This window comes from Halichoerus grypus, chromosome 4 (assembly GCF_964656455.1).
Source record: "Halichoerus grypus chromosome 4, mHalGry1.hap1.1, whole genome shotgun sequence".
Taxonomy (NCBI): domain Eukaryota; kingdom Metazoa; phylum Chordata; class Mammalia; order Carnivora; family Phocidae; genus Halichoerus; species Halichoerus grypus.
The window spans coordinates 80,233,011-80,257,931 of record NC_135715.1 but is presented as its reverse complement, the minus strand read 5'-3'; the positions used below and the strand labels follow the sequence as shown (position 1 = coordinate 80,257,931).

General features: G+C 42.4%; 1 protein-coding gene across 6 annotated transcripts; it reads left to right on the top strand.

The window, feature by feature from the left end:
- Nucleotides 1-32: 32 nt before the first annotated feature.
- PTPN18 (protein tyrosine phosphatase non-receptor type 18) lies at nt 33-24,097 on the top strand. 6 transcript variants are annotated; one of them, XM_078070620.1, is made up of 15 exons: nt 33-209; nt 1,578-1,686; nt 1,953-2,029; nt 2,109-2,204; nt 2,318-2,356; nt 12,187-12,255; nt 12,849-12,911; nt 13,122-13,264; nt 13,663-13,729; nt 13,813-13,890; nt 13,975-14,064; nt 14,352-14,440; nt 15,149-15,351; nt 15,838-15,912; nt 23,700-24,097. In XM_078070620.1, exons 1-15 carry the CDS (start codon nt 117-119, stop codon nt 23,915-23,917), a joined length of 1,509 nt encoding a protein of 502 aa, XP_077926746.1. In that variant the 5' UTR covers nt 33-116; the 3' UTR covers nt 23,918-24,097. The 6 variants fall into 6 exon arrangements, with proteins under 6 accessions (XP_077926746.1, XP_077926747.1, XP_035953018.1 ...); XM_036097122.2 differs by lacking the exon at nt 23,700-24,097 and adding an exon at nt 16,114-16,310 and having other exon boundaries at nt 36-209; XM_078070621.1 differs by lacking the exon at nt 13,975-14,064 and having other exon boundaries at nt 23,700-23,939.
- Nucleotides 24,098-24,921: the final 824 nt, after the last annotated feature.

Here is a 24,921-nt window from a genome sequence, read left to right as displayed (position 1 = left end):
CATTGGGTTGCAAGATAGGAGGCGGGGCCTCTGTAGCCCGCCTCCGCCTCCAGCTTTCTTGCTACTAGCTGAGCGGAGCGCAGCAGCTGGCCTGGACCTCTCTGGCCCAGGGCGTCATGAGCCATAACTTGGACGTTGCGCGGAGCTTCTTGGAGCAGTTGAAGGCGCGAGGCGGCCGGGAGAGGGCGATCCTTGCCGGCGAGTTCAGCGTGAGTGGGCGAGAGTGGACGGCCAAACCGCGCGCTCAGTCTCCTGGTCCTGGGCTGTCCGATGTCTGTCCTGTGCGCCCTGCCGCGCTTTGCGCCCCCCACCCCCTTTCTCTATGCGTCCAAGGGTGTCTCCTCGCTTCAAGGTCTATTTTTCTTCCCCCGGCACTTCTGTCGCTCTCTCCCCTGTCTCTGTCCTCATCCTCTGCCCACAGAACCCCAGAGGGCGAAGTCCACGGCCGGGTTGGGCGGTGCCGCACACGCCCTTGTGTCCCTGTGCCCTCATCCAGCTCCCGGAACAGTCCCGCTACTGGGTGGGGCTGGAGAAGCCGGCGCAGCAAGGGAAGGCAGGCGCGCACTTGCGCTTGACACCGGTCACCCGGGCCTCTCCAGGCACCCTGGTGATCACTTCTGTGATCATGTGGAAGAAGGGGTTAGGGGAAGAGGAACCAAGAAGCCCCACTGCGGGTGGGGGGGAAGTGGGGTGGTGGTGTGGATGCCGGACTCTAATAGGCGCTGTGACCTAGGGTACTTTACCCGGGTGCTCTGGCGTCAGTTTCTCCTTGGGTAAAACGCGACCTCTAATGACCTGAGGAACTGGTGTGGGTAAAAAAGCGCCTAGCACATCTTGAGCGCTCAGTTTGTAGGATCCTTTGTCACTAGTTATAAATATTCTAAACATTACAATGCTGTGACGCAAGCCATGTGTAAGGAATGCTAATGCAGCGTCGTAGGCATTGGTAGGTGTTACTTATTATCGTCTGATTTTGAATAGCTGATATGATGGTAATACACTTCACGAATTATAATAATCTAACAGTAACAAAGTATCTGTAATATTTTGTTACATAAGTAATGTTATACATTATAATTCATATACATTGTATATTGTCACATATATCATACATCATCATGTTTGTTATATTAAATACATATTCCATTACAATTATTGTTTACAATACAATGTAACACAGTTTGAGCGTTTAGGGGGTAGATGCTGAGAGGTTTGAGTGCAACCCTCACTGTTCCACTTCCTGGGTGGGGCTTTTGGCAAGTCACTCAACCATGTGGTGCGTCAGCTTTCTTACCTACACCATGGGGACATTAATAATAGTACTAACTTCGGGGTGACCTTGTAATGATTCAATGTCATTAGCACAGAGCCTGGCATAGAGAAGGTGCTCTGAGTTGCTATTACTATTGTATCACTACAATTACCCAGGCACCATGCTATCTAAGAGTCTGCATTCACCTCTCACAGGCCATGTACCTTGTATCCCTACAAGTGCCTCTGTGCCCCAGAACTCTGACCTTGCTCCTCTCTTCCTCTCTCCTCCCTTTCCCGGGTCTGCTAATGGTGCCTTCCGCCAGGACATCCAGGCCCGCTCAGCTGCATGGAAGACTGACCGTGTGTGCTCCACTGAGGCTGGCAGTCTGCCAGGGAATGTGAGGAAGAACCGCTACAAAGATGTGCTGCCCTGTAAGTCGGGGGCTTCCAGAGGGAGTCAGTGAGGCTCTGCACACATCCTCCATCCCATGACAGTCCAGTCCATCCCCACTGTGCTTCCAGTGCACTCCCTCTCAGATCCTTGCAATGGCTGCATTTCTCCTGAGCAGCTCACAAGTGCACCCAGGTGGGATCCCTGCTGGGTGTGCAGTAACCCTGCTGGCTTTCATCCAGGAGGCCGTCAGGGCTTTGATGCTCCTATCACCCCAAAGCACTTTTCTCACCTCTCCCACTGGCAGATGATCAGACACGAGTGATCCTCTCCCTGCTCCAGGAGGAGGGACATGGCGACTACATCAATGGCAACTTCATCCGGGTCAGGCTGGGAGTCAGGGAAGGGGTGGACTTGGAGGGGGTGACAGCAAGATCTTGGTGATGAACTTAGCCTTTACCAGGGCACAGACGGAAGCCAGGCCTACATCGCCACACAAGGACCCCTGCCTCACACCTTGCTAGACTTCTGGCGCCTGGTCTGGGAGTTTGGGGTCAAGGTCAGCCTTAGAGGACGGTGAGGTGGGGCTAACATTCTGAGTCCTCCCTTGGCCTTGTTTCTCCAATTCCCTAACCCAAATCACTCCCCTCTTCCCTTACCCTTCTTGTCTAGGTGATCCTGATGGCATGTCGAGAAATGGAGAATGGGCGGGTAGGTGTCCTCAGCCCTCTAGAATACATTTCCTTGAGCAGGAAGGAGGCAGGAGAAATCTTGCTAGCACCTCCCTAATCCCAGGTCTGAAAGGCCCAATTCTTGAAGTGACTCCACTATTGCTCTCTTTAATTTTTTGTTGATCTTTTTCCTTTCATTCGTGGTGCTCATCCCTGCAGTGTTCACAAACCCTTTACTGCAGGTCTTCCCAACCCAAGTCTGCATCATAGACCATAAGGCCCTACACTGAGCTGTCCCTGGTACAGCTCTGATCTCTGTGTTTTTCTCTCTCTCCTTTATTCACTCCACTCTAGCCATTTTGGCCTTTGCTGTTCCTCAGATGTGCCAGGGATGGCACTGTCTCAGGACCTGTGCCTTGGCTGTTCCCTTTGCCTGGAACATTCTTGGCTTGCTCTACTACCACCTTCAGATCTTTGTTCAAACGCTACTTTCTCCATGAGACCTTCCTGGATCTTACACCATTTAAAACTCCCAGCACTCCCACTCTCCTTCCTGTGTCCTATTTTCCTTCACAGTTCTTACCATTTCTAGCATACAAGGTAATCTACACATTGTTTATTCTCCATCTCCTTGATTAGAAGATAAGTCCAGGAGTGCAGGGATCTTTGTTTTGCCTGTTAGCATAAATTAGTTACTCAATAAATGCATGTCAGCTTTGAAGGCACATGGTTTCTACATTCTGGCCTATTCAATAGACAGGGTTGGGAAGTGGGGTAAGTACTGCCCAGGGATGAATGGCTGATCATGGAATCTGTACAACCTGTAGTGATGCCCCTTTTTCATTCCTGATTTTGGTAATTTGTGGTCTATCTCTCCCATGTCAGTCTGGCTAGAGTAAAGATGAGCAAACTTTACCTATTGTCACTAGGTCTGTCTTGCTGCCTTTTCTTGTAAATAAAATGTATTAAAATACAGCCACACTCATATGTTTAGATATTGTATATACCCACTTTCATGCTACAATGGCAGAATTCAGTAGTTGCAAGTTGGGTGGATTGAATGGCTCACAAAGTGTAAAATACTTATTATCTGGCCCTATTTTATAGAAAATGTTAGCCATCTCTGGGCTAGAGGTTTGTCAATTGTTGTTGTTGCTGTTGCTGTTGTTGTTGTTTTTTAAAGAACCAGCTTTGGGTTTTATTTTTCTCTATTTTTTTCTCTTATATTTCTCTATTTTTTTCATTTCTTATTTCATTAATAACTTTTCATCTTTTTCATTTCCTTCCTAATGTTATTTAGGTTTAACACTCCTATTTTTCTAGTTTCTGAAACTTAGATCATTGATTTGAGATTTTTCTTTTTTCATATATAAGCATTTAATGTTATTCATTTTTCTCTAAGCACTGCTTTAGCTACATCTCACAAACTTGATAAATTGTATCTTCTTTTTCAATTAGTTCAAAATATTTTCTAATTTCCCTTGTGATTTCTTCTTTGACTCATAGTATTTGACCATGGTTGTACTTAGTTTCCAAATATTTGAGGACTCTCCCATATATCTTCCTGTTATTAATTTTTAGTTAATTCCACTATGGTCAAAGAACAACTTTATATGATTTTAATCCTTTTACATATACTGAGACTTGTTTTATGGCTATGAATATGGCCTATCTTGGTGAATAGTCTATGTACACTTGAAAAGAATGTGTATTCTGCTTTTGTTGAGTAGAGTGTTCTATAAATATCAATTCAGTCAAATTGTGTCTTTTTTGAAAGACACTTTAATATTTTTGTATCTTTACTGTATTTTATAAATCTTTACTAATTTATTTTCACTAAATGTTCTATCAATTGCTGAGAGAGGAGTGATGAAATCTCCAAGTACTCTATAACTGCCAATTAGGACAAATATTATTCAAATCTTATTGTTCGTATGACTTTTTAGGGGGTCTACTTGCCCTATTATTTGCTGAGATAATGTTGAAATCTCTAATTTTAAAATTATCTGTCTTTTCAGTTCTGTCAGTTTCTGCTTCAGCTATTTTGAAACTCTGTAATTGAGTGCATATACAGTTAGGATTATGTCTTCCTGATTAATCAATCCCCTTTCCAATATGTAAGGTTCCTTTCTATCTCTGGTAATATTCCTTCTCTGAAGTGAACTGTGATATTAATATAGCCATTTAAATTGTGCTAGAGTGTACATATCTTTTTCCATTCTTTTACTTTTTATCTATGTTCATCTTTATTTTTAAAGTGTCTTGTAGGTGGCATATTGTAGGGGCTTACTTTTTAATTTAGTCTGACAATCTCTGCCTTTAATTGGAGTAAATCTACCATCTTTGTTTTCTGTTTGTTCCATCTGTTCTTTGCCCCTTTATTCTTTTCTGTCTTCTTCCAGATTGAGAATTATTTATTTATTTATTTATTTATTTATTTATTTATTTATTTGAGGGAGAGAGAGAGCACGAGTGGGGGAGAGAGGCAGAGGGAAAGGGAGAAGCAGACTCCCCACTGAGCAGGGGCCTGATGTGGGACTTGATCCCGGGACCCCAAGACCATGACCTGAGCCAAAGGCAGATGCTTAACTGACTGAGCCACCCAGGCGCCCCCAGATTGAGATTTTTATGAATCCATTTCATAGTCATTATTTACTTATTAGTTATACCTCTTTGTATTATGTGCTTAGTGTGGCTTTAGGGTTTATCAGTTATATCTTTAATTTATCACAGTCTACACTCAAATAATATTATACCATTTCATTTAAAACATAAGAACTTTATACTAGCATATTTCTAATTTCCCATTCCATGCTTTATGTTATTGTTGTCATAGGTTTTAATTCTAAATATGAAATATACTCCACAATGCACTGCTATAATATTTTTGCTTTAGATTGTCTTTTTCTTATTTTTTTAATTTTTTAAGTCCAGTATAGTTAACATATAGTGTTATATTAGTTTCAGTGTACAATATAGTAATTCAACAATTCTAAATATTACTCATTGACCATCATGATAAGTGTACTCTTAATCCCCTTCACCTATTTCACCCATTCCCCACCCCCACCTTCCCTCTGGTAACCACCTGTTTATTCTCTATAGTTAATAGACTGTTTTTTGGTTTCTCTCTCTTTTTTTTCTTCATTTGTTTGTCTTGTTTCTTAAGTTCCACATATGAGTGAAATCATATGGTACTTGTCTTTATCTGACTGATTTATTTCACTTAGTATTATACCCTCTAGATCCATCCATGTTGTTGCAAATGGCAAGATTTCATTCTATATTCCATTGTATATATATATACCACATCTTCTTTATCCATTCATCTATTGATGGACACTTGGGCTGCTTCTATAATTTGGCTATTGTAAATAATTCAGCAATAAACAGAGGGGTGCATATATCCTTCTGAATTAGTGTTTGAGTATTCTTTGGATAAATACCAAGTAGTGCAATTACTGGATCATAGGGTAGTTCCATTTTTAATTTTTTGAGGAATCTCCATACTGTTTTCCAGAGTGGCTGCACCAGTTTGCATTCCCACCAACAGTGCACAATGGTTCTTTTTTCTCCACAACCTTGCCAACCCTTGATGTTTCTTGTATTTTTGATTTTAGCCATTCTGACAGGTGTGAGGTGATATCTCATTGTGTTTTGATTTGCATTTCCCTGATGATGAGTGATGTTGAGTGAGTATCCTTTCATGTGTCTGTTGGCCATTTGGATGTCTTCTTTGGAGAAATGTCTGTTCATGTCTTTTGTCCTTTTTTTTTTTTTAAGATTTTATTTATTTATTTGACAGAGAGAGACACAGTGAGAGAGGGAACACAAGCAGGGGGAGTGGGAGAGGGAGAAGCAGGCTTCCCGCTGAGCAGGGAGCCCGTTGTGGGACTCGATCCTAGGACCCTGGGATCATGACCTGAGCCGAAGGCAGACGCTTAACAGCTGAGCCACCCAGGCGCCCTCTTTTGTCCATTTTTTAATTGGATTATTTGGTGTTTGGCTGTTGAGTTGAATCAGTTCTTTATATATTTTGTATACTAACCCTTTATCAGATATGTCATTTGCAAACATCTCCCATTCAGTAGGTCGGTTTTTTTTTTAGTTTTATTGTTTGTTTCCTTTGTATGCAAAAGCTTTGTATTTTGCCACAGCAATCAGATAAGAAAAGAAAATACCATCCAGTGGTATTTTTTTTTCCACAGCAATCAGATAAGAAAAGGAAATTGGTAAGCAAGAAGTAAAACTTTCACTATTTGCAGATGACATGATGGTATATATAGAAAACCCTAAAGACTACCCCCAAAAATTATTAAAACTGATAAATGAATTGAATAAGGTCGCAGTATACAAAATCAATGTACAGAAATCTGTTGCATTTCTATACACTAATAATGAAGCAGCAGAAAGAGAATTTAAGGAAACAATCCAATTTACAATTGCACCAAAGATAATAAAATACCTAGGAATAAACTTAACCAAGGAAGTGAAAAACCTATACACTGAAAACTATAAAACACTGATGAAAAAAATTGAAGATGACACAAATAAATGGAAAGCTATTCCATGCTCATGGATTGGAAGAAGAAATATTGTTAAAATGTCCATACTATCCAAAGCAATCTACAGATTTAATGCAATTCCTAAAATACCAACAGCATTTTTCACAGAACTAGGACAAACAATCCTAAAATTTGTATGGAACCACAAAAGATCCTGAATAGCCAAAACATTCTTGAAAAAGAAATATAAAGCTGGAGATATCACAATTCCAGATTTTAAGTTATACTACAAAGCTGGCACAGTATGATACTGGCACAAAAATAGACACATAGATCAATGGAATAGGATAGAAAGCCCAGAAATAAACCCATTATTATATGGTCAGTTAATCTATTAATCTTTAACAAAAGAGGCAAAAATATGCCATGGGAAAAAGAGTCACTTCAATAAATAGTGCCCAGAAAACTGGATATCTACATGCAAAAAAAAAAAAAGAAAGAAAGAAAGAAAGAAAAGAAACTGGACCACTTTCTTACACCACACACAAAAATAAACTCATAATGCATTGAAGACCTAAATGTGAGACCCAAAACCATAAAAATCCTAGAAGAGAGTACAGGCAGTAATTTCTCTGGCATTGGTCATAGCAGCATCCTTCTCGATATGTTTCCTGAGGCAAAGGAAACAAAAGCAAAAATAAACTATTGGGACAGAATCAAAATAAACAATCTCTTTTAAAAAACAGCTTTATCAAGATGCAATTTATCCATTTAAAGTGTGCAATTCAATTATTTTTAGTATATTCCAAAATTTAGTATATATTTAGTATATTTAGTTATGCAACCATCCCTGCAATAAATTTTACAACATTTTCATTACCCCACAAAGAAATCCTGTATCCATTGGCAGTCACTCCCCATTTCTCCATCCTAGGTAATCCCTACTCTATTTTTGGTCTCCATAGGTTTGACTACTCTGGACTTTTCATGTAAACTGAATCATATGATATGTTGTCTTTGTGACTGGGTCCTTTCACTTAGCATGTTTTTAAAATTCATGCATATTATCGCATGTGTCAGTACTTAACTCCTTTTTATTGTTGAACAGTATTCCATTGAATGGATCTACCGCATTTTATTTATTCATTTATCAGTTTATAGAATGTGAGTTGCTTCCACTTTTTGGCTATTATGAATAATGCTGCTATGAACATTTGTGTGCAAGTTTTTGTGTAGAAGTATGTTTTCAATTCTCTTGGGTACATACCTAGAAGTGGAATTGCTACATCATATGATAACTCCATTCTTAGTATTTTGAGGAACTGTCAAACTTTTCCACAGCTACATCATTTTACCTTCCAATCAGCAATGTATGAGGATTTGAATCCTTCACATCCTCACCAACACTTGTTGTTGTCTTTTTTTTCAACACTTGTTTTTTTTTCAGCACTTGTTATTTGTCTGTCTTTTCCCCATTGAATAGTCTTGTTATCCTTGTTGAAAATCAATTGACTATAAATGTAAGGGTTTATTTCTGGACTCTCAATTCTATTCCATTGATTGGTAGGTCTATCTTTGTACCAGTACTATACATTTTTTATTATTGTAACTTTATAGTAAGTTTTGAAATCAGGAAATGTGAGTCCACCAAATTTCTTCTTTTTTTCAAGATTGTTTTGACTTTTCTGGGTCACTTGCTGTGCAGAAAAGAGTAATATAGCAGGCTTATGATTAAAAAAAAAGACCTTCCTACTAGGTTGGATCTTGCCTGGAAATTGGATTTCTAATAAAAGTGGCTCACTATGCTTGAACTGTTTATATAAACAGTATGGTTTATTTGAACACCTGCCTTCCTTCTGGGAGTCTGAAGTTGTGGTACATACTAGTCAGAGGGTGCCTGCATAACACATGGAGTGCCCCAGTGAATTCCTTGGGCACTGACTGCCTAATGAGCTTCACTGTGGACATTTCACACATGTCTCAAATCATTGCTGGGGAAATTAAGCACATTGTGTGCGACTTCACTTGGAGAAGACCCTTGGAAGCAGGAATCTTGTTTCCTTCATTTTGCCCTGTGCATCTTTTCCCTTTGCTGATTTTTTTCTGTATCATTTCATTGTAATAAATCATAGCCATGAGTACAACTGTATGCTGAGTCCTGTGAGTCCTCCTAGTGAATCATCAAACCTGAGGGTAGTCTTGGGTATCTATGACACACTCATTAATATTAACATATTAATGTTAAGATCACCTTGCCAATATCTTCAAAAAGCCTTCTGGGATTTTGATAAGGAATGCACTGAATCTATCAATTTGGGAGCTATTTCCATCTTAACCATATTGTCTTCCATTCCATGAACATGGATGTTTTTCCATTTATCTAGGTCTTCTTTAATTTCTCTTAGCAATGTTTTATAGTGTTTAATTTAGAAGTCTTGCACTTTTGTTAAATTTATTCCTAGTTTATACTTTTTGATGCTATTGTAAATGGAGTGATTTTCTTAATTTCATTTTCAGTTTCCTTATTGCAAACCAAATAGTTTTCACTATATAGAAATACAATTGATTTTTGTTTGATATTATGTCCTGCAACCTTGCTGAACTCATTTATTAGCTTTAATAGTGTGGGGGTGTGTGTGGTTATGTGGAAAACTTAGGGTTTTCCATATATAATATGATGTCATCTGCAAATTGAGATAATTTTGCTGCTTCTTTTCTAATCCAATATTCCTCCTTCTGTCCCTCCCTATTTTCCTTTCTCCCTTCCTCCCTCCCTCCTTTCTTCCATTTCTTTTTTCCTAACTGCACTGACTAGACCTTTCTGTACAAAGTTGAACAGAAGTGGCAAGTGCAACCTGATTTTAAGGGCAAAACATTCAGTCTTTCACCATAAGTCTAAGGATTGGTTGTGGGGTTTTTTTTGTAGATGTGTGTGTGTGTGTGTGTTGTTGTTGTTGTTTTAATCAGGCTAAGGAGTTTCCTTCCATTTCTAGTTTCCTTTGTATTTTTATCATGAAAGGGTGTTGGATTTTATCCAAAAATTTTTTTCTGCATCTATTCAGATTATCATGTGTTTTTGTTTTATTTTCTATTAATGTGGTATATGACATTGATTTTTTTTTATATATACAACCAATCTTGCATTCCTGAGATTAATCCAACTTGGTCATGGTGTATAACCCTTTGCTGGTATTTTGTTGAGGATTTTAATGTCTGTATTAATGAAACATTGGTTAGTAGTGTTCTTTTCTTGTGATATATATGTCTAGTTTTGGTATCAGATTAATATTGGCTTCATACAGTATGTTGGGAAATGGTCCTTCAATTTAAAAAAAAAAATTGTGAAGGATTGCTATTAATTCTTCCTTGTTTGTTTGATAAAATTCACTAGACTGTCTTTTTTAAATGTTAAAAATGAGAAATATTTTTTATATTTAGCCACATATTGGCTTTTTCTTTACTCTTCATTCTTTTGTGTAGATCCATATTTCATCTAGTATCATGTTCCTTTTGTATGAACAGCTTACTTTAATATTTCTCACAGTACGGGTTTGTGATAAATTCTCCCAGCTTTTATTTTTCTGAAAGTGTTTTTTTAAATTTCAGCCTTTTTAGAATGTCACAACTTTGACCTCTGACTTGCAGGGTTTCTGACAAAATTCTGTCATTCTTATCTTTGTTCCTTAATATGTAATGTGTCTTTTTGTGTGTGATGTTTTTAAGTTTCCTCTCTCTCTCCCTCTCTCTCTCTCTCTCTGGCAATTTGATCATGATCTGCCTTGGTTTGGCTTTCTTTATGTTTACTCTCCTTATAGTTGACTTTCTTGGACTTGTGGGTTTGCGGTTTTATCAAATTTGGAAAATTTTCCAGCGATTATTTTTTCAAATATAGTTTCTGTTCTCCCCTCTCTCCTCTCCTTCTTCTGGACTCCAGATACACATACATTAGACCACTTGGTATATTTCTACAGATAACGGATTCTTGGTTCATTTTTTCCCAGTAATTTTTGGTTTTTTTTTTCATTTAAAATAGATTCTATTGCTATGTCTTCATGTTCACTGATCTTTTCTTCTGTGTCTAATCTGCTATTAGACAGTGACTTTTTAAATTTCACGTATTTTATTTTTCCTCTCTAGAAGTTCCATTTCAGTATTTTCTCTATCTTTTGTTTCACTTTCATTATATTCATGTTTTCCTTTTCATCTTCAAGTATATTTAAAATATTTTTAAAAAGCTGTTTAAGGTCTACTTCTTTCTTCATCCTTATTGGATCTTCTATTCACTTATTTTTCTCCTGGTTATGGGTCATGTTTTCTTGTTTCTTTGTATGTCTAGTAAATTTTTATTGGATGCTTGACATTTTTAATTTTGCAGGTAACTGTTAGATTTTATTGTCTTCCTTTAAAGAGTGAGGGACTTTTTCTGGAAGGCAGTTAAGTTATTTTTGGATGTTTGATCATTTTAAGGTTTGTTTTAAAGCTTTTGTAGGGCAGGTCTAGAGTAGCCTTTATTCTAGAACTAATTTCATTCACTTCTAACATGTGGTCCTTCTTGGTTCCCTATTGAATGCCCTTATAGTCAGTTGGGTCCCTCCACTCTGGCTGGAGGAATGTAAATTATTTCTATCCCATTATGAACATTATAGGAAATATTCATCTTATAGGTCCTTAGCTATTATTCTTTCGTAGGAAGTTATTCTTGCCTGGCTTCACAGAGTTTCATGATCCTCAGATTATTATTCAGCTAATAATACTCAAAGGAACCATATGCAGACTTCTGAAATCTTTAACTCTTGTTTGCATAGCTCTGTTCTTTCCAGGACTCCAGCTAATAATACTCAAGGGGACCATTTGCAGACTTCTGAAATTTTTAACTGTTTGCATAGCTCTATTCTTTCCAAGACTCTGCCCTTCAAATTCTAGCTGCTTTGGCCTCCCTGAGCCATGATCTCTGGCTCCTCAACTCAGTGGGATCATTGGACTCTCCATGTCCTGCAGTAAGCTGGGGCAGTCATAAGATTTGATCCATGTGTTTCCCTTTGTTCAGTGATCACAATCCTGCAATACCTGTGGTCCAATGTCTGAAAATAGTGGCTCATATGTTCTGTCCAATTTTTTAATTGCTTACAGTATGAGAATATTCTGGCCTGTCTTCCTCCTGCATGATCAGAAGCACAAGTCTCCACTGTGTCTGTGTGTTTAATCTGATAAGGCTCTGACAGCTGGCCTGCATGATAGCTACAGCTATCTGTGCTTCCACCAGCAATGCCTGAGGTATCCTGTGGGGGTGTGGATGTATTGAGCTGGAACTCTAAAGCAGACTACTGCTCTTCACTCCCTGCCCTTTCTCCCTTGCCTTTTGCAGAAAAAGTGTGAGTGTTACTGGGCCCAAGAACAGGAACCACTACAGATTGGACTTTTCTGCATCACCCTGGTGAGCTGGGGCAGAGGTGGGAATTGTGTTTTATGAAGTCTTGGATGTTGTGGGAGGTTTCATAGAAGATTCTCAGGGAAGCTTTCGGGCTGGGCCTGAAAGGATGAATAGTTTTCTCACAGTCCCCTCACACTGCAGGGAACCCTCTAGTATTAGCGTGCAATAGCCAGAACTCAACATATACATTGCTGTTGCATTTTAACTATGATCATGGTTATCTCTGTTATATAAATGTGCCTGGTTAGGTTCTTAAAATCCCTATTTCCCTTACCATTTCATAACTCAGGAAAATCTCTTACCTCAAGTCAAATATAGTTGGAACATAATAAGTACAATAAAACTCTTGTAGAACGAAAGAAATATTTTTTCTTTTTTCACTATAAATGAGCTTGTTGGGGTTTTTAATCATAGTTCTTTCTCCCCTCTATCAAATGTTTCCTTCAGGAAAGCCATGGGGGATGTTTGAGCTGAATGAATTTTTAAAAATATGTTGACTTTGATTTTTAATCAGAAATGCTTTGTTTTCTGCAAATATCTTTTGGCACCTGTGGTCTTTGCTCTCCTCTCTCTTCCCACCTGCCCCACATCCTCAGACAAGGGAGACATGGCTGAATGCAGACATCATGCTCAGGACCCTCCAGGTTACTTTTCAGAAGGTACTTAAAGGGAGGAGGAGGCTCCCATATGGGGAGAGCTATTTTCTGTCTCTGTTTTCTCATTTGTAAAATGTGCATTAGCAATAGTACCTATCTCCTCAGTTATTATCTGTTGGATTTAAATGGAAGATGTTTAGAACTGGGCCTGACAAGCAGTAAGTGCTCAATAAATGCTTTTTTATTATTTGCCGCTCTTTTCCTGTGTTTCAGGAATGTCGTTCTGTGTACCAGCTGCAATATATGTCCTGGCCAGACAGAGGAGTCCCTAGCAATCCTGAACATGTGCTCACCATGGTGGAGGAAGCCCGTCGCCTCCAGGGATCTGGCCCCAGCCCCCTCTGTGTCCACTGCAGGTTTAAGAAATGGGTTTTATGGGGGTCTGGTAAGACAGAGATGACTGGTGGGGGAGTGCAGAAGGCAGGGAGGCCAGTGCAGGCCTTGAAGCCAGTGTCACAGTTTGAGTGCCTCTTTTGAAAAGCCTGAAGCCACACTAGCTCATGCTGTATCAACTGAAATTTAGCATTTATTGAGTGCAGACTGCCTGCTGGAGAGTAGTAAACACAGAGTTGATGCTCAACGAATGTAAGCAATTAAAAAGTTTTTTCTTCTAACTGTAATCTGGGGATTCTGAGAATCAAAAGGTGCTGCAGGGGATCCTCCATTAGGACCTTCACTCTCAAACCCAAACGCCCCACATAAAAGGGGTTGTGGGCAGGTCCTGACTAAGCTTATGCTTATTCTTGCTTGTCAGCGCAGGTTGTGGGCGAACAGGTGTCCTGTGCACTGTGGATTATGTGAGACAGTTGCTCCTGACCCAGGTATGAATAGGGCATATGTGTGCTTATGTGCAGTGCAGGTCCCATGCCCACCAGGTCCTGCTCATATGCCCTCTCTGCCCCAGACGATCCCACCTAACTTCAGCCTCTTCAACGTGGTCCTGGAGATAAGAAAGCAGCGGCCTGCAGCTGTGCAGACAGAGGTGAGAGCCTCAGTCTCCTCAATCCAAGGACACATCCCTCCTCCTCTTGTTTTCCCTTTCTGAGGATTCCTCTTCCCCCACCAGGAGCAGTACAGGTTCCTATACCACACAGTGGCTCAGATGTTCTTCTCAGCACTCCAAAACACCAGCCCCGTTTACCAGAATTTCAAGGAGGTACCAAGGCCCCCTTCCTACTCTCTTCCTGCCCACCATCAACACCCTTAGAGACCAGGACCCAGAGCAGAAGTCTTTGGCCACCATCACTGCAGCATCTAGCCCATGGACTCCTTCTGGGAGCAGAGACTGACTATGATATCCACTTTTGTCCTCCTTGCTACCTTATCAGACTGTTCCTCTTAAGCTTCCCCACCCCAGCCCTGGCAGAGTCCATGGTCACCTCTGTCAGGAGTCTGGCCAGTTTCCTCCAAGTCTCATACCCTTTCCCTCCTGTCTTTCCCCAGGATTGTGCCCCAATCTACAACGATGCCCTCTCCTTCCAGACTTCCCAGACCCTTCCCACCACACCGCGCCCACCTGGCGAGGTCCTCAGGTACCCAGCTCCATCTCCTCATTCTTCCCTTTCCAATTTCTCATGCTCAGAGGCTAACCCTTTCCTCGCCCTTGAAACACCAGCCCTTCCTTGCTGTTCAGTTTACCAAATATTCACTGGCTCTTTGAACTGAGTCGGGGAACCTGCCCCAAGATGACACTTTGATCCCAGAGATCCCATTGCCTCTGCCTCTAAGGCTAGCCCCTATGTTAGGCCTTTCTTTGCTTCCCTAGACATTAATTTAGCAAATATTTCTTGAGGCCGCCCACTTGTCAGGCCTCATGTCAGGTGCTGGGGACACAGAGTCAACCTTCGTTTGCACCAGATTTCACCCCCACGGCCTTTAGACTAGCTCTCCATTTTGAGGCTATCCCTCCCTCTCCTTTAGATGCCACTTCCTCATTCTTTTATTCGGACATGTACACAGAAATGACCACCCCTCAGTACCAATATCCTGCCCCATTCACCTGCCAGGCTGTCCCCTTCCCTTCACCCACCTAACTTGCCAGGCACTCGAGACACAGAACCGAGATCCAGAGACCCCTCCCTCTCTCCCCTGAGACCTGCCCGCCCGCTTTCTCCGACCGGCGACCGGCGAGCAGCCTCTGGCGGGAAGGAAGCCGGCGGTTGACGAGCTAAGCGCACTCCCCACCCCCTCCCTCCCTTGGCTCCGTCGCTTCACTTCCTCCCCGCCCGCCCCACCCGCAGAAGCATCTCGGTGCCTGGGCCCCCGGCCCTCACCATGGCCGACACGTACGCGGTGGTGCAGAAGCGCGGGGCGCCCGCGGGCACCGGGGCAGGGGCGCGGGGGCGCTGCGCGGAGGAGGCACCGCTCTACAGCCAAGTGATGCCGCGCGCCCAGCGGCCGCAGGCGCACGCGGAGGACGCGCGTGGGTTGCTGCCCGGCCGCGGTGAGTCCGGGCCGGGCCGGGCCGGGGCGGGCCTGGGCGCGAAGCGGGAGGGCCGGCACCCACCTGAGCCTTCTCCAGACCCAGTCTTGCTGGGGTCCGGAAGGCCCTGGAGGCCTCAAGGAACCCCCCCGCCCCCCCCCCACAACTCCGCCCCCAAGTCCGGCCTGGTCAGGGCCTAAGCTGACGTCCGTACGTGCTCTCCCGGCCACGCCTCTGGGACTGTTGCCCAACTACGGTCACGGCCAGAAAAGGGTGCCAGGCCTAGCCTTGAGCCCAAGGCTGGGTCCGTTTCTCTGGCGACGCTAGCTAGTCCAGGCGGACGCGTCCATTTCCGCTACGCCCCCTCCCGCTGCCCTCACCACCCTGGCCCGCAGCCTGCCAGCTCAGGCCCCGGGAGCCTGGAGGATGCAGTTCTGCCCCGGGTGGGTTCCGGAGCTCCGTGGGGCTGCCTGAGTCAATCCTTAGGGGGTGGTTTTCTGCCCGCAGTTCCTGCTGACCAAAGCCCTGCTGGGCCTGACGCCTATGAGGATGTGGTGGATGGAGCTCAGAATGGTGGGCTAGGTGAGTCAAAGCCTGGGTTGCTGGGCCTCCGCAGCTTTGACCAGGATTTGGGGGTTTAGGGATGGTGGCATGGGGCTCACACTCTCCGAGTCCTGCGGATGTGGCTGCAGTAAACAACCAGGGCCTGGAGGCTTGAGGATGACCTTCCACACATCTCCGCGCCTCAGTTTCTCCACGAAACACATGGTGCCCTTCTTCCAGGCTTCAACCTGCGCATTGGAAGGCCTAAAGGGCCCCGGGACCCCCCTGCTGAGTGGACCCACGTGTGAATGCTGCACCCTGCCTGCCTGTTGCCTCACATGGGCACCTGGACGGCTGACGGCCATTCTCTGCTATGTGAAGTGTTGGAAATGGGAATGCTGGTCCTGGATCAAAATAAAAGTTTCTCAGGGTGGAAATGTAGGGGTTTTGCCCCAGTGATTATAGTATTCAAGGCTTGAAGCTGGGGGAGGTAGTTGAGAGATCATGGCTGGTGAGACTACAGTGAACAAATACAAGAATAAACATCAGGAATGGGCCCAACCCCAGGGGACTAGGCAGGTTCTCCCAGGTGTGAAGAAGAGGATGGGCAGATGGGCTTCTGGAGACTGCCGCCATCACCACATAATGGACTAGTTCATCTCAATATCTGAGCCTCCCTCACTTAGACACTCAGCTGGACACAGAAATGGGTAGGCCCTGAAAAAGACTGATAGACACTCCCCCACCCCCCAACCATCATTCAGACAGATTCAAGCCAGGTATAACAACCCAGCAAACTGATTTCAAACAGGTAAAAAAGATCCCCACATGGGTACACAGACAGATGGGCCCCCAACCAGGACAAGTAGATAGCCATACACCTAGATAGCCAGACCTTCAGAGAGACGGTCCACAGCTGGATGGATGGGAACCTCCCATCAGATAAATCAACTAACAGCCTGACAGACCACCCCCCGCAAGAAAGACCATCAAAAAGACCCCTCTCCCAGCTAGGCAGCCAGCCAGACACCAGCCAGATGGACCCCAAGGTGGACGGACTCCCAGACAGACATAAACAAATCCCTAGCTGAACAGATACAGACATCCTCTCAGCTAGACAGACCCAGCCCCAAGTGGGCAGACAGACTGACAGACCTAGTCAGACTCCTACCTAACTAGCCAGATGGACTCCCAGCCAGACAGAAAGACCCTTGATTGTACAGACACCTTCCCAGCAAGGCAGATAGGTGGGTAGTCCCCACCAACTCACCAATTCCAAAGGCCCACGTTTTAGCGGACAAATTGATGCACCACCTGCTGGGAAGACTGCCAGGTGGATCCCCAGGAAGTCAGCAGGCCAGATAAGAAGATAAACCCTCAGGTAGATAAGCATCCTAAGCCAGACAGATCTCCCACTGTCCAAACCATCTACCAGCTTGGCATACCTTGCAAATCAGCAGATCCTTCAAACAGGCTAGATCCCTGCTCACCAGATCGACCCTCCAATCTCTCAGATAGGGCCTCGGAGGATGAACCCCTAGTCAGACACATGACAGATGATCCCAGCCAGACAGTGAGGCACTATGCTCAGAGATAAAAGAACTCCAAGCCAACTGGCCAACTAGATTCTGAGCTGGACAGACAGAACCCAAACCAGATGAACAGGTGGACCCCCATCTGGAGAGATGAATGGACCCCCAACAGGTCAGACCCTATTTAGACAGATCCCCAACTAGATAGACCCAAATCTGACAGGAAGACCCCCAACCAGACTAACTGAGCTGTTCACATAGACCCCTGGCCAGACAAACCTTCAGTCTGAGCTGACAGCAGATGCACACAGATTGCTAGTTTGGCAGATAGATCTGCAGCTGGTAAGACAGACATCTAGCCTCACAGACAGATGGACTGACCTCAGACTGACAGATCGGTCTGTAGCCACACGGGCTGATAAATCTCCAAGTAGATAGCTGGAAAAGTGAACTCCAGACAGACTGAATGCCAGCTTGGTAAGACCCTCAGAAAGACCTCTGGCTAGACAGATGTGCAGACCCCCAGCCAGAAGGACTGCAGCCAGACAGATCCCCAACTAGACAGGCAGAAAAATGGACCACCCAGCCAGAAAACAAACAGTCCTCCATCAAGATGGATCTTCAAACCAGACAACCCCAAGTGGACAGTAATACAAGAGTAGATTTACACTTGATGCTCCAAAACCCTGATCCTGCTCTGTGATCTTCTCTCCTGATGTGATCTCCTGACAATGTCTAGTTCATTCAGGTTCCCATCCATAACACAGAAAGCTGTCCTGTGTGATGAGCATGGACCAATGAGGCTTTCACCTGCCACCTGCCCAGCCAGGCCCACATCCCTCATACAGTTACTGTGAGAATTCAGTGAAAGAGAATATAAGATTTAGTTCAGGAGCTTATGCTTGATAATTGTTAGACCATAATCAGGTCTGATACAAGTCATTTGCTCTTTGAGTGTTTGTAAAAGGAAGGTAAAACCTGCCTTCCTTGATGAAACAGTGCTTGCTGGCATTGGACTTAATTTGTCAAGTGCTGTTAGGTCTGCACAAGAAGCAGTTCAACCAGCCAAAACCTGGAATTGCAGAGAAACCTAGGGATTCTCCAGCTTAATGGGGAACAGGAGGCCAGCATTACCTGGAGTCCAAACTCTTAGGCAAAAGTGAGAGCTGACCTTGGTGGAAAGAGGCAGGAAGGCAGGAAGGCTCCAAGGCTGCTGGTAACAGAGGAGAGTCAAGGTGTCATTTAGAGTGTAAACTGATCTCATAGCCAGAAATATTAAGTTCATTTGGCTCCAGAGACCAGAAAGGGAAAAGCAGTAGTATCTTGGAGGAGAGGCATCCCATGGCAGAAGGAAGAAGCATATTTCCCTCCTCAGGGGAGGGAAACCAAGGTCAATTAGAGCATTGGTCTCTGGGGTCTGTCCTGAAGCCAGCACCCACTCAGCCCAACTTCCTACCAGAAACCGTAACTGTGGGGTACCATAGACCCATTTAGGTAAGATTTTTTAACAGTTAGGTCTAAGGCTGAACTGTTTGCAATTCTTAGCTGCCCATTCCAGACTGAAGAGTTGTTCTGCTGAAAGTGAGAAGAACAGCACCCTTGTGACTATCTGAGCAGGTAGATGCCCAGCACCATAGAAAAACCTGTAGGCTTGCAAGGTAGAGCATTCAGAAGAATGCTGGACTGGGCTCTTCACATATTTTATCTCATTTAATCTGGAAAGCAATATTTGTAAGTAACTATTGCTACTGAGCCCATTTTGTAGATGCAAAGGAGACTCAGAGAGATAGTTGTTAGTTTGAGATTCACACCCAGATTTAGGTCTCAGTGTTTAGTGTTACAGAAATATATGGCTCTGAGCAAAAGAAACCCTAAATCATTGAATGAATATAAAGAGCTAGCACTGACTAGGTCCTTGGTATGCACATGGACTGAATGATTAATCTTCAGAGCAACCCACACATAGAGGAAAGTTTGTTACCCCACTTTACAGATGCCAGGAATAACTGCAATGAACACAGCATCATTTAATATTTCTTTAAACTAAGTAGGCCTGTATCATAGTGATTAATAGCTTGGACTCAGTCACTTACTAGTGGTGTGATCTTGAGCAAGTTTTCAGTTTCTCTCGGGTTCGGTTAGTTTCCTAGTCTATAAATTGAGGACAATAAAGTTACTTTTATCATAGGGCTACCACATGAATGATTGTTCAGAGCAAGAGTGAATCTGGATTTTTACAACACACATAGAAAAGAAGATTTCTTATTTTTTCAGGGATTATTTCCAGAATAAAACGATTTACATAGTTCTAGTCTTGGTTAACAGTTACATTTTAAGTCAGTGGGCAAAAAAAAAAAAAAAAAAGTGGTTTATTCAACATATGGTATTGAGATAATTAAGTAGTCATTTAGGAAAAAAGAAGTTTGAGCCATACACCATACCCTACAGCAGGACAAATCCTAAATGTATCAGAGATTTAAATATAAAATAATAAACCATAGAAGCATTAGAAGAAATTATGGGAAATTTTCTTTATATTCTTGGACTGCAACAGTGCTTGCTAAATATGGAAAGGCATCAGAAGCCCAAAAGAAATATAGATAAATTTTAATGCATAAATATATTTCAACCTCACAAAAATCACCGTAAGCACAGTCAGAGAATTAATGACAAACTTGAAAAAAATTTACAACTGAGATCAAACAGAAAGCTAATTTTCTGAGATATAAAAAACTCTTAAGTATAAGTAAAGGCCAAAAACTCAAAATAAAAATGTGCAAAGATGCCCTATCTTACATGTAATAAAAACCATGAAAATCAAAATTTTATACTGAGATAGCTGATTCCACTTATGTTAGCAAAGATCAAAAAGTTTAATAACACAGTATGTTGTCTAAGATATAAGAAAACGTTCTCATATAGAGCCAGTGGGTGTTTAAATGCATACAACCTCTATGGAAAGCACTTTAACAACATCTATTTAAAAATGCACATACTCTTTGAGGCAGAAATTTCATTTGTAGGCATTTATCTTCTGTGGGTACTCACAGAACTCTAAAATGACTGTTACACTGAGTTATTCACTGTAACACTGTCTGTAGTAGCAAAAGACTGGAAATAAATGTTCTCGGTGGGGTTCTGGTTAAACAAATGCTATGATGGAATACTCTGCAGTGTAAAAAAGGGGAATGAGACCGCCTCTGCGCACTGGTGTGAACAAATTTCTAAATCACATTGTAAAATGAAAAAAAAAAGTATATTAACTTACCTTATAAAAAGAAAATATTTTATATGAACATATATAAATATGTTTTTCCTTATATACACATAAACACTATTAGAAAAAATCACAAGAAATTTGGCAAAGGCCTGAATGTGCGGGGTGCTGTCCTGCAGCCGCATGCACCGTGCTGCAGCCACCCCGCCTTCTTTTCAGCTCCTCAAATCTTCCATGCTCAGGCATTTGTGTTGGTGGTCCTGGCTCCCCAGAGCCTCAGGTGACCATCTCTGACTCTTGTGCACACTGAGGTCCCTGCCAGTACTGCTATGGTGCCCTGGGGATCCACATCCAGCTCTGTCCAACCCACGTAAAAAGATATCAGGACTTTTACCCACAAAGAGTAGCTAGTGTTTATTATGCTTCTTATGTGGTAGGTACTATTCAAAGTGTGTTAAATGTATTAATTCATTTAATACTCCCAAAGAGATTAGTACTATTTGTATCCCTATTTCATAGATATAAAAAACTTAGATGGAGACGTTAAGCAATCCAAGGTTACACAGTTAGAAAATAGCAGAGATATATTTCTAATCTAGAAATTCTGGTCCCCCACACCAAAAAAAGTGTAGTCATGCCTAAAAGCCTAAAGTTGAACTTTCTCCACCCTGACCTTCCTTAAATAGGTCAGTGTCTCCATGAGAACGTGAGATCAGAAGTTCTACAGCTACCAGGAAATGTTTCAAATTTACAGTCATGTATACAGTGGATGCTTTTAAATCAACATAAAAAATATCAATAGTGTGATACTGTGATTTATAATAAATATATGTTTTGGCCTTCATCTACCAGTTCCTAGCTTCCAGCTCCTAAAACCTTTGGAATTTCCTAAGCATTGAGAGCATCCTTTGTAATAATATCAGGCCTTTTGTCCTCTATTCCAGAAATTGTTTCAGAGCCATAAAGGTGAAATGGGTGTAATGTTATTCATAATAAGGCCCTTTCTACCATACTTGAGTTTATGTTAATGAAGTGACTTTTGAAAAGCCTCTAAATAACTAAGGTTAGAAGCTGTTTGCCAGGGAAACCAACCATATGATTAAAGGGTTGGAACACAGCCCCACCCGTGACCTGCGTGAGGGGGGTGGTACCTGGAGATTAAATTCAATCACCAATGGCCAGTGATTTAATCAACCATGCCTACATAATGAAGCCTCCATAAAAATCCCTGACTACCAGTTTGGACAGCTTCCAGGTTGGTGAACCAGCATGCATCCACATTCTGGGAGGGTGACACACCCTAAACTCCACAGGGACATAAGTACCTGTGTTTAGGATTATTCCTGACCTCACTCTATGTATCTCTTCATTTGGCTTTTCAATCATGTACTTTAATATCCTTTGTAATAAATCAATAATCTAGTAAGTAAGTTGTTATTCCTGAGTTCTAGAAAATTAATCAAACACAAGGAGGGGATTGTGGGAACCTCCAATTTATAGCCAGTCAGTCAGTAGCACAGGTAACAACCTGGACTTGCAGTTGGCCTCTGAAGTGCGGTCAGTCTATCTCTAGGTAGACATCAGAATTGAGTTAAATTTGTGGGAATTGGAGAATTGCTTGGTGGGGGGGGGGGGGGGGGAAATGCCAGAAATAATTACTTTGAATATTTTAGTGGGCTCATTTCTCACTTTGGGTTTGTTCTGGAGAGTGGGGGAATGTCCATGATCAGGACATCCCAGCTTAGAGGAGAAGACTTAGCCATATTTCTGCTTTCCTGAAATATGACAAATGTATTTAAGAAAAGGGAAACCAACATGGGGGATATGCTGGGGAAACCTGTATAGTGTCCGTGGGACAGAGGGAGGAGAGGAGACAAAAGACAAGGAAACACTTTGTCCAGCTGGTATGAAAAGTACAATAAACAGTGCAGGGAAGCATGGGTGGGTGTCTCTTAGTCCAGCAAGAAGTGAGGAAGGAGAGCGATGGGTCAGGAAGGGCCTTCGAGAGGAAATGACACCTGGCTGAGCTGTATTTACTGAGTTCAGTTACTCGTGGGCTAATTTAACTGCTAGTGAAAGTTAACTTAATTTTTATGTATACTCCTGGTCAGGTCATTGATAGGGAACCACAGAGACCCCATAACATGTGAATTGGTGCCTTCCTATGTTGGCAGTGGGAAAATATATTGAGGTAACTGTTTTGAAGAATTATTTGGCAATGTCTACCTTTTAACAAACCAGTTCACTAGGAATCTACTCTCTGGATATATTCTCAGATTTCACTTTAAAAATGGTTGGCTAGGGGCGCCTGGGTGGCTCAGTCGTTAAGCGTCTGCCTTACGCTCGGGTCATGATCCCAGAGTGCTGGGATCGAGCCCCGCATCAGGCTCCCTGCTCCGTGGGAAGCCTGCTTCTCTCTCTCCTGCTCCCCCTGCTTGTGTTCCCTCTCTCGCTGTGTCTCTCTCTGTAAAATAAATAAATAAATAAAATCTTTAAAAAAAAAAAATGTTTAAAAATGGTTGGCTAATTTAACATAATAATAAAAAATGTTTTATATTGATTATATGTTGAAATTATACTTGACATAAATAAAATATTAAAATGAAATAAAATGTTTAATATATGTAATTTAATTAATGTATTAATTAATGTATTTAATTTAATTTAAAAAGTGGTTTTCTCTGGAGCTGGGAAGTAGTCTGAGAATGAAGGGCTGTCACCCTCTGGGACAGTGCTGTGTGATTGTTAAATGCAGCTGAATAAAACACTCCCCAGAAGAATCATGAAAAGGCAGATGTGTTCTGTGCAATTTGGTGGCATAGTGGAGGAGAATTAAATGTGTACACTTAATTAACCATCTCTCCATGCCCCCCTTTTCCTCTCATATTTCAGAGGAGAAGGTAAAATGTAAGGAGGGGCTCCTGCCTAGGGTTCTTCTATGACTGTGCCCTACGTTAGTGGGCAAAGTTGTGAACATGAAAGGGCACCAAGTGGGCAGGCAAGAAGGACAAGGAAAGGGTCGTTTGAAACATGGTTATATTCCCTTATTTATGTACACTATCTGCTTTTCCATTCAGAAGCCGTGAAGCTGTTTCCTGGGACACATGACTTCCCCAAAAATGTGCCCACTGTACATGCAGCAGCCCCAGGGCTGACATTTGGAAAACGAGGGCATCTCATGTGCTCCTCCCTGACCCCGGGACACGTATCTGGTAGCTTTCTCACCGAGGCTGAGCACAGCCCACTCCGTCCTTGCAATATCGAAATGCAGACTGTGGTGCTGAGTGTGCAGTGACAGAGAAGCTTGGGTGAGAAAAGTAAGCCTCTGGCTACTATTTGTTCAGAGGCCTTTGTGTGTGTGTGTGTGTTTTGCAAATGTGGTCTTAATCACATAAGCACACTCATTCCATCAAATCAATGTGCCTTACATACTCATGAACACATTAGGCACAGAATAAAATACCTAAGTCTCTAAGTGACTCTGAATTTTCCTGCTTCTCAGATGGTTTGATGATTGATGATTGGTGGGGACCTGACCAAGAGCATTTTGAGTTGAGGGTGATTTTGACTGCACTAATATAAACACTTCCTGAAATTTAGAATTAACACCAAGTGCATAGCTCTCATTAGCATCTGTCTTCCCATACAAGATTATCATTGAATTATATTTGTCTTTCTTGCCTTGGGAAGACAAGTTAAATGTCTAGGGAATTTCATGTCTGAAAAGTGCTTAATTTGAGGGTGCATTACAAAGAAATTTAGATTCCCTAGGACTAAGTGTCCTCTTGGAGAATAACGAATAGATTTCTAGAGGCTTTACTGTTTGTTAGAAGAGAAAATACGCTTCATAGCCATTCCTTACAGGTTTTTGGCTCCTTTCCTCCCATGTTCCCATACACGCATACACACGCACACACAATTTTTCCAACATCAGCTATTTCTGCGTTTTTCCAAATCCTGTTTCTTGACACTTTCAGTTTTTCAAAGAGACCCTCATTAAGCAATTGAGTTCTGTGGTTCTAAGATGAGTAGGTATTTTTAGTTCTAATGTGGAATGGAGGATGCGGGGTTTGGGTGAGGGACAGAGAAAAAAATCATGGCCTGTTGGAACTAGAAAGCACCATATCTTTGGAAGAGGGGAAAGGGTGAGAAGGAGGCAGAGAGAGGTGACATTTAGGAGCCAGGCATATGTGGATGTGAATGAGGATGAAGGCAAGAGAAATGGAGGTGCAAATGCAGACGTGAAAAAAGACATGGATGACTTGCTCAGGAACGATCGCTTGTTGGCAACAGGTTAAA

Bases quoted from the DNA above. Each gene is read 5' to 3' on its own strand.
- PTPN18 (XM_078070620.1), top strand. From the start codon at position 117: ATGAGCCATAACTTGGACGTTGCGCGGAGCTTCTTGGAGCAGTTGAAG. The intron at 210-1,577 runs GTGAGTGGGCGA...GCCTTCCGCCAG, and splicing joins TCCTTGCCGGCGAGTTCAGC to GACATCCAGGCCCGCTCAGC. The intron at 1,687-1,952 runs GTAAGTCGGGGG...TCCCACTGGCAG, and splicing joins CTACAAAGATGTGCTGCCCT to ATGATCAGACACGAGTGATC.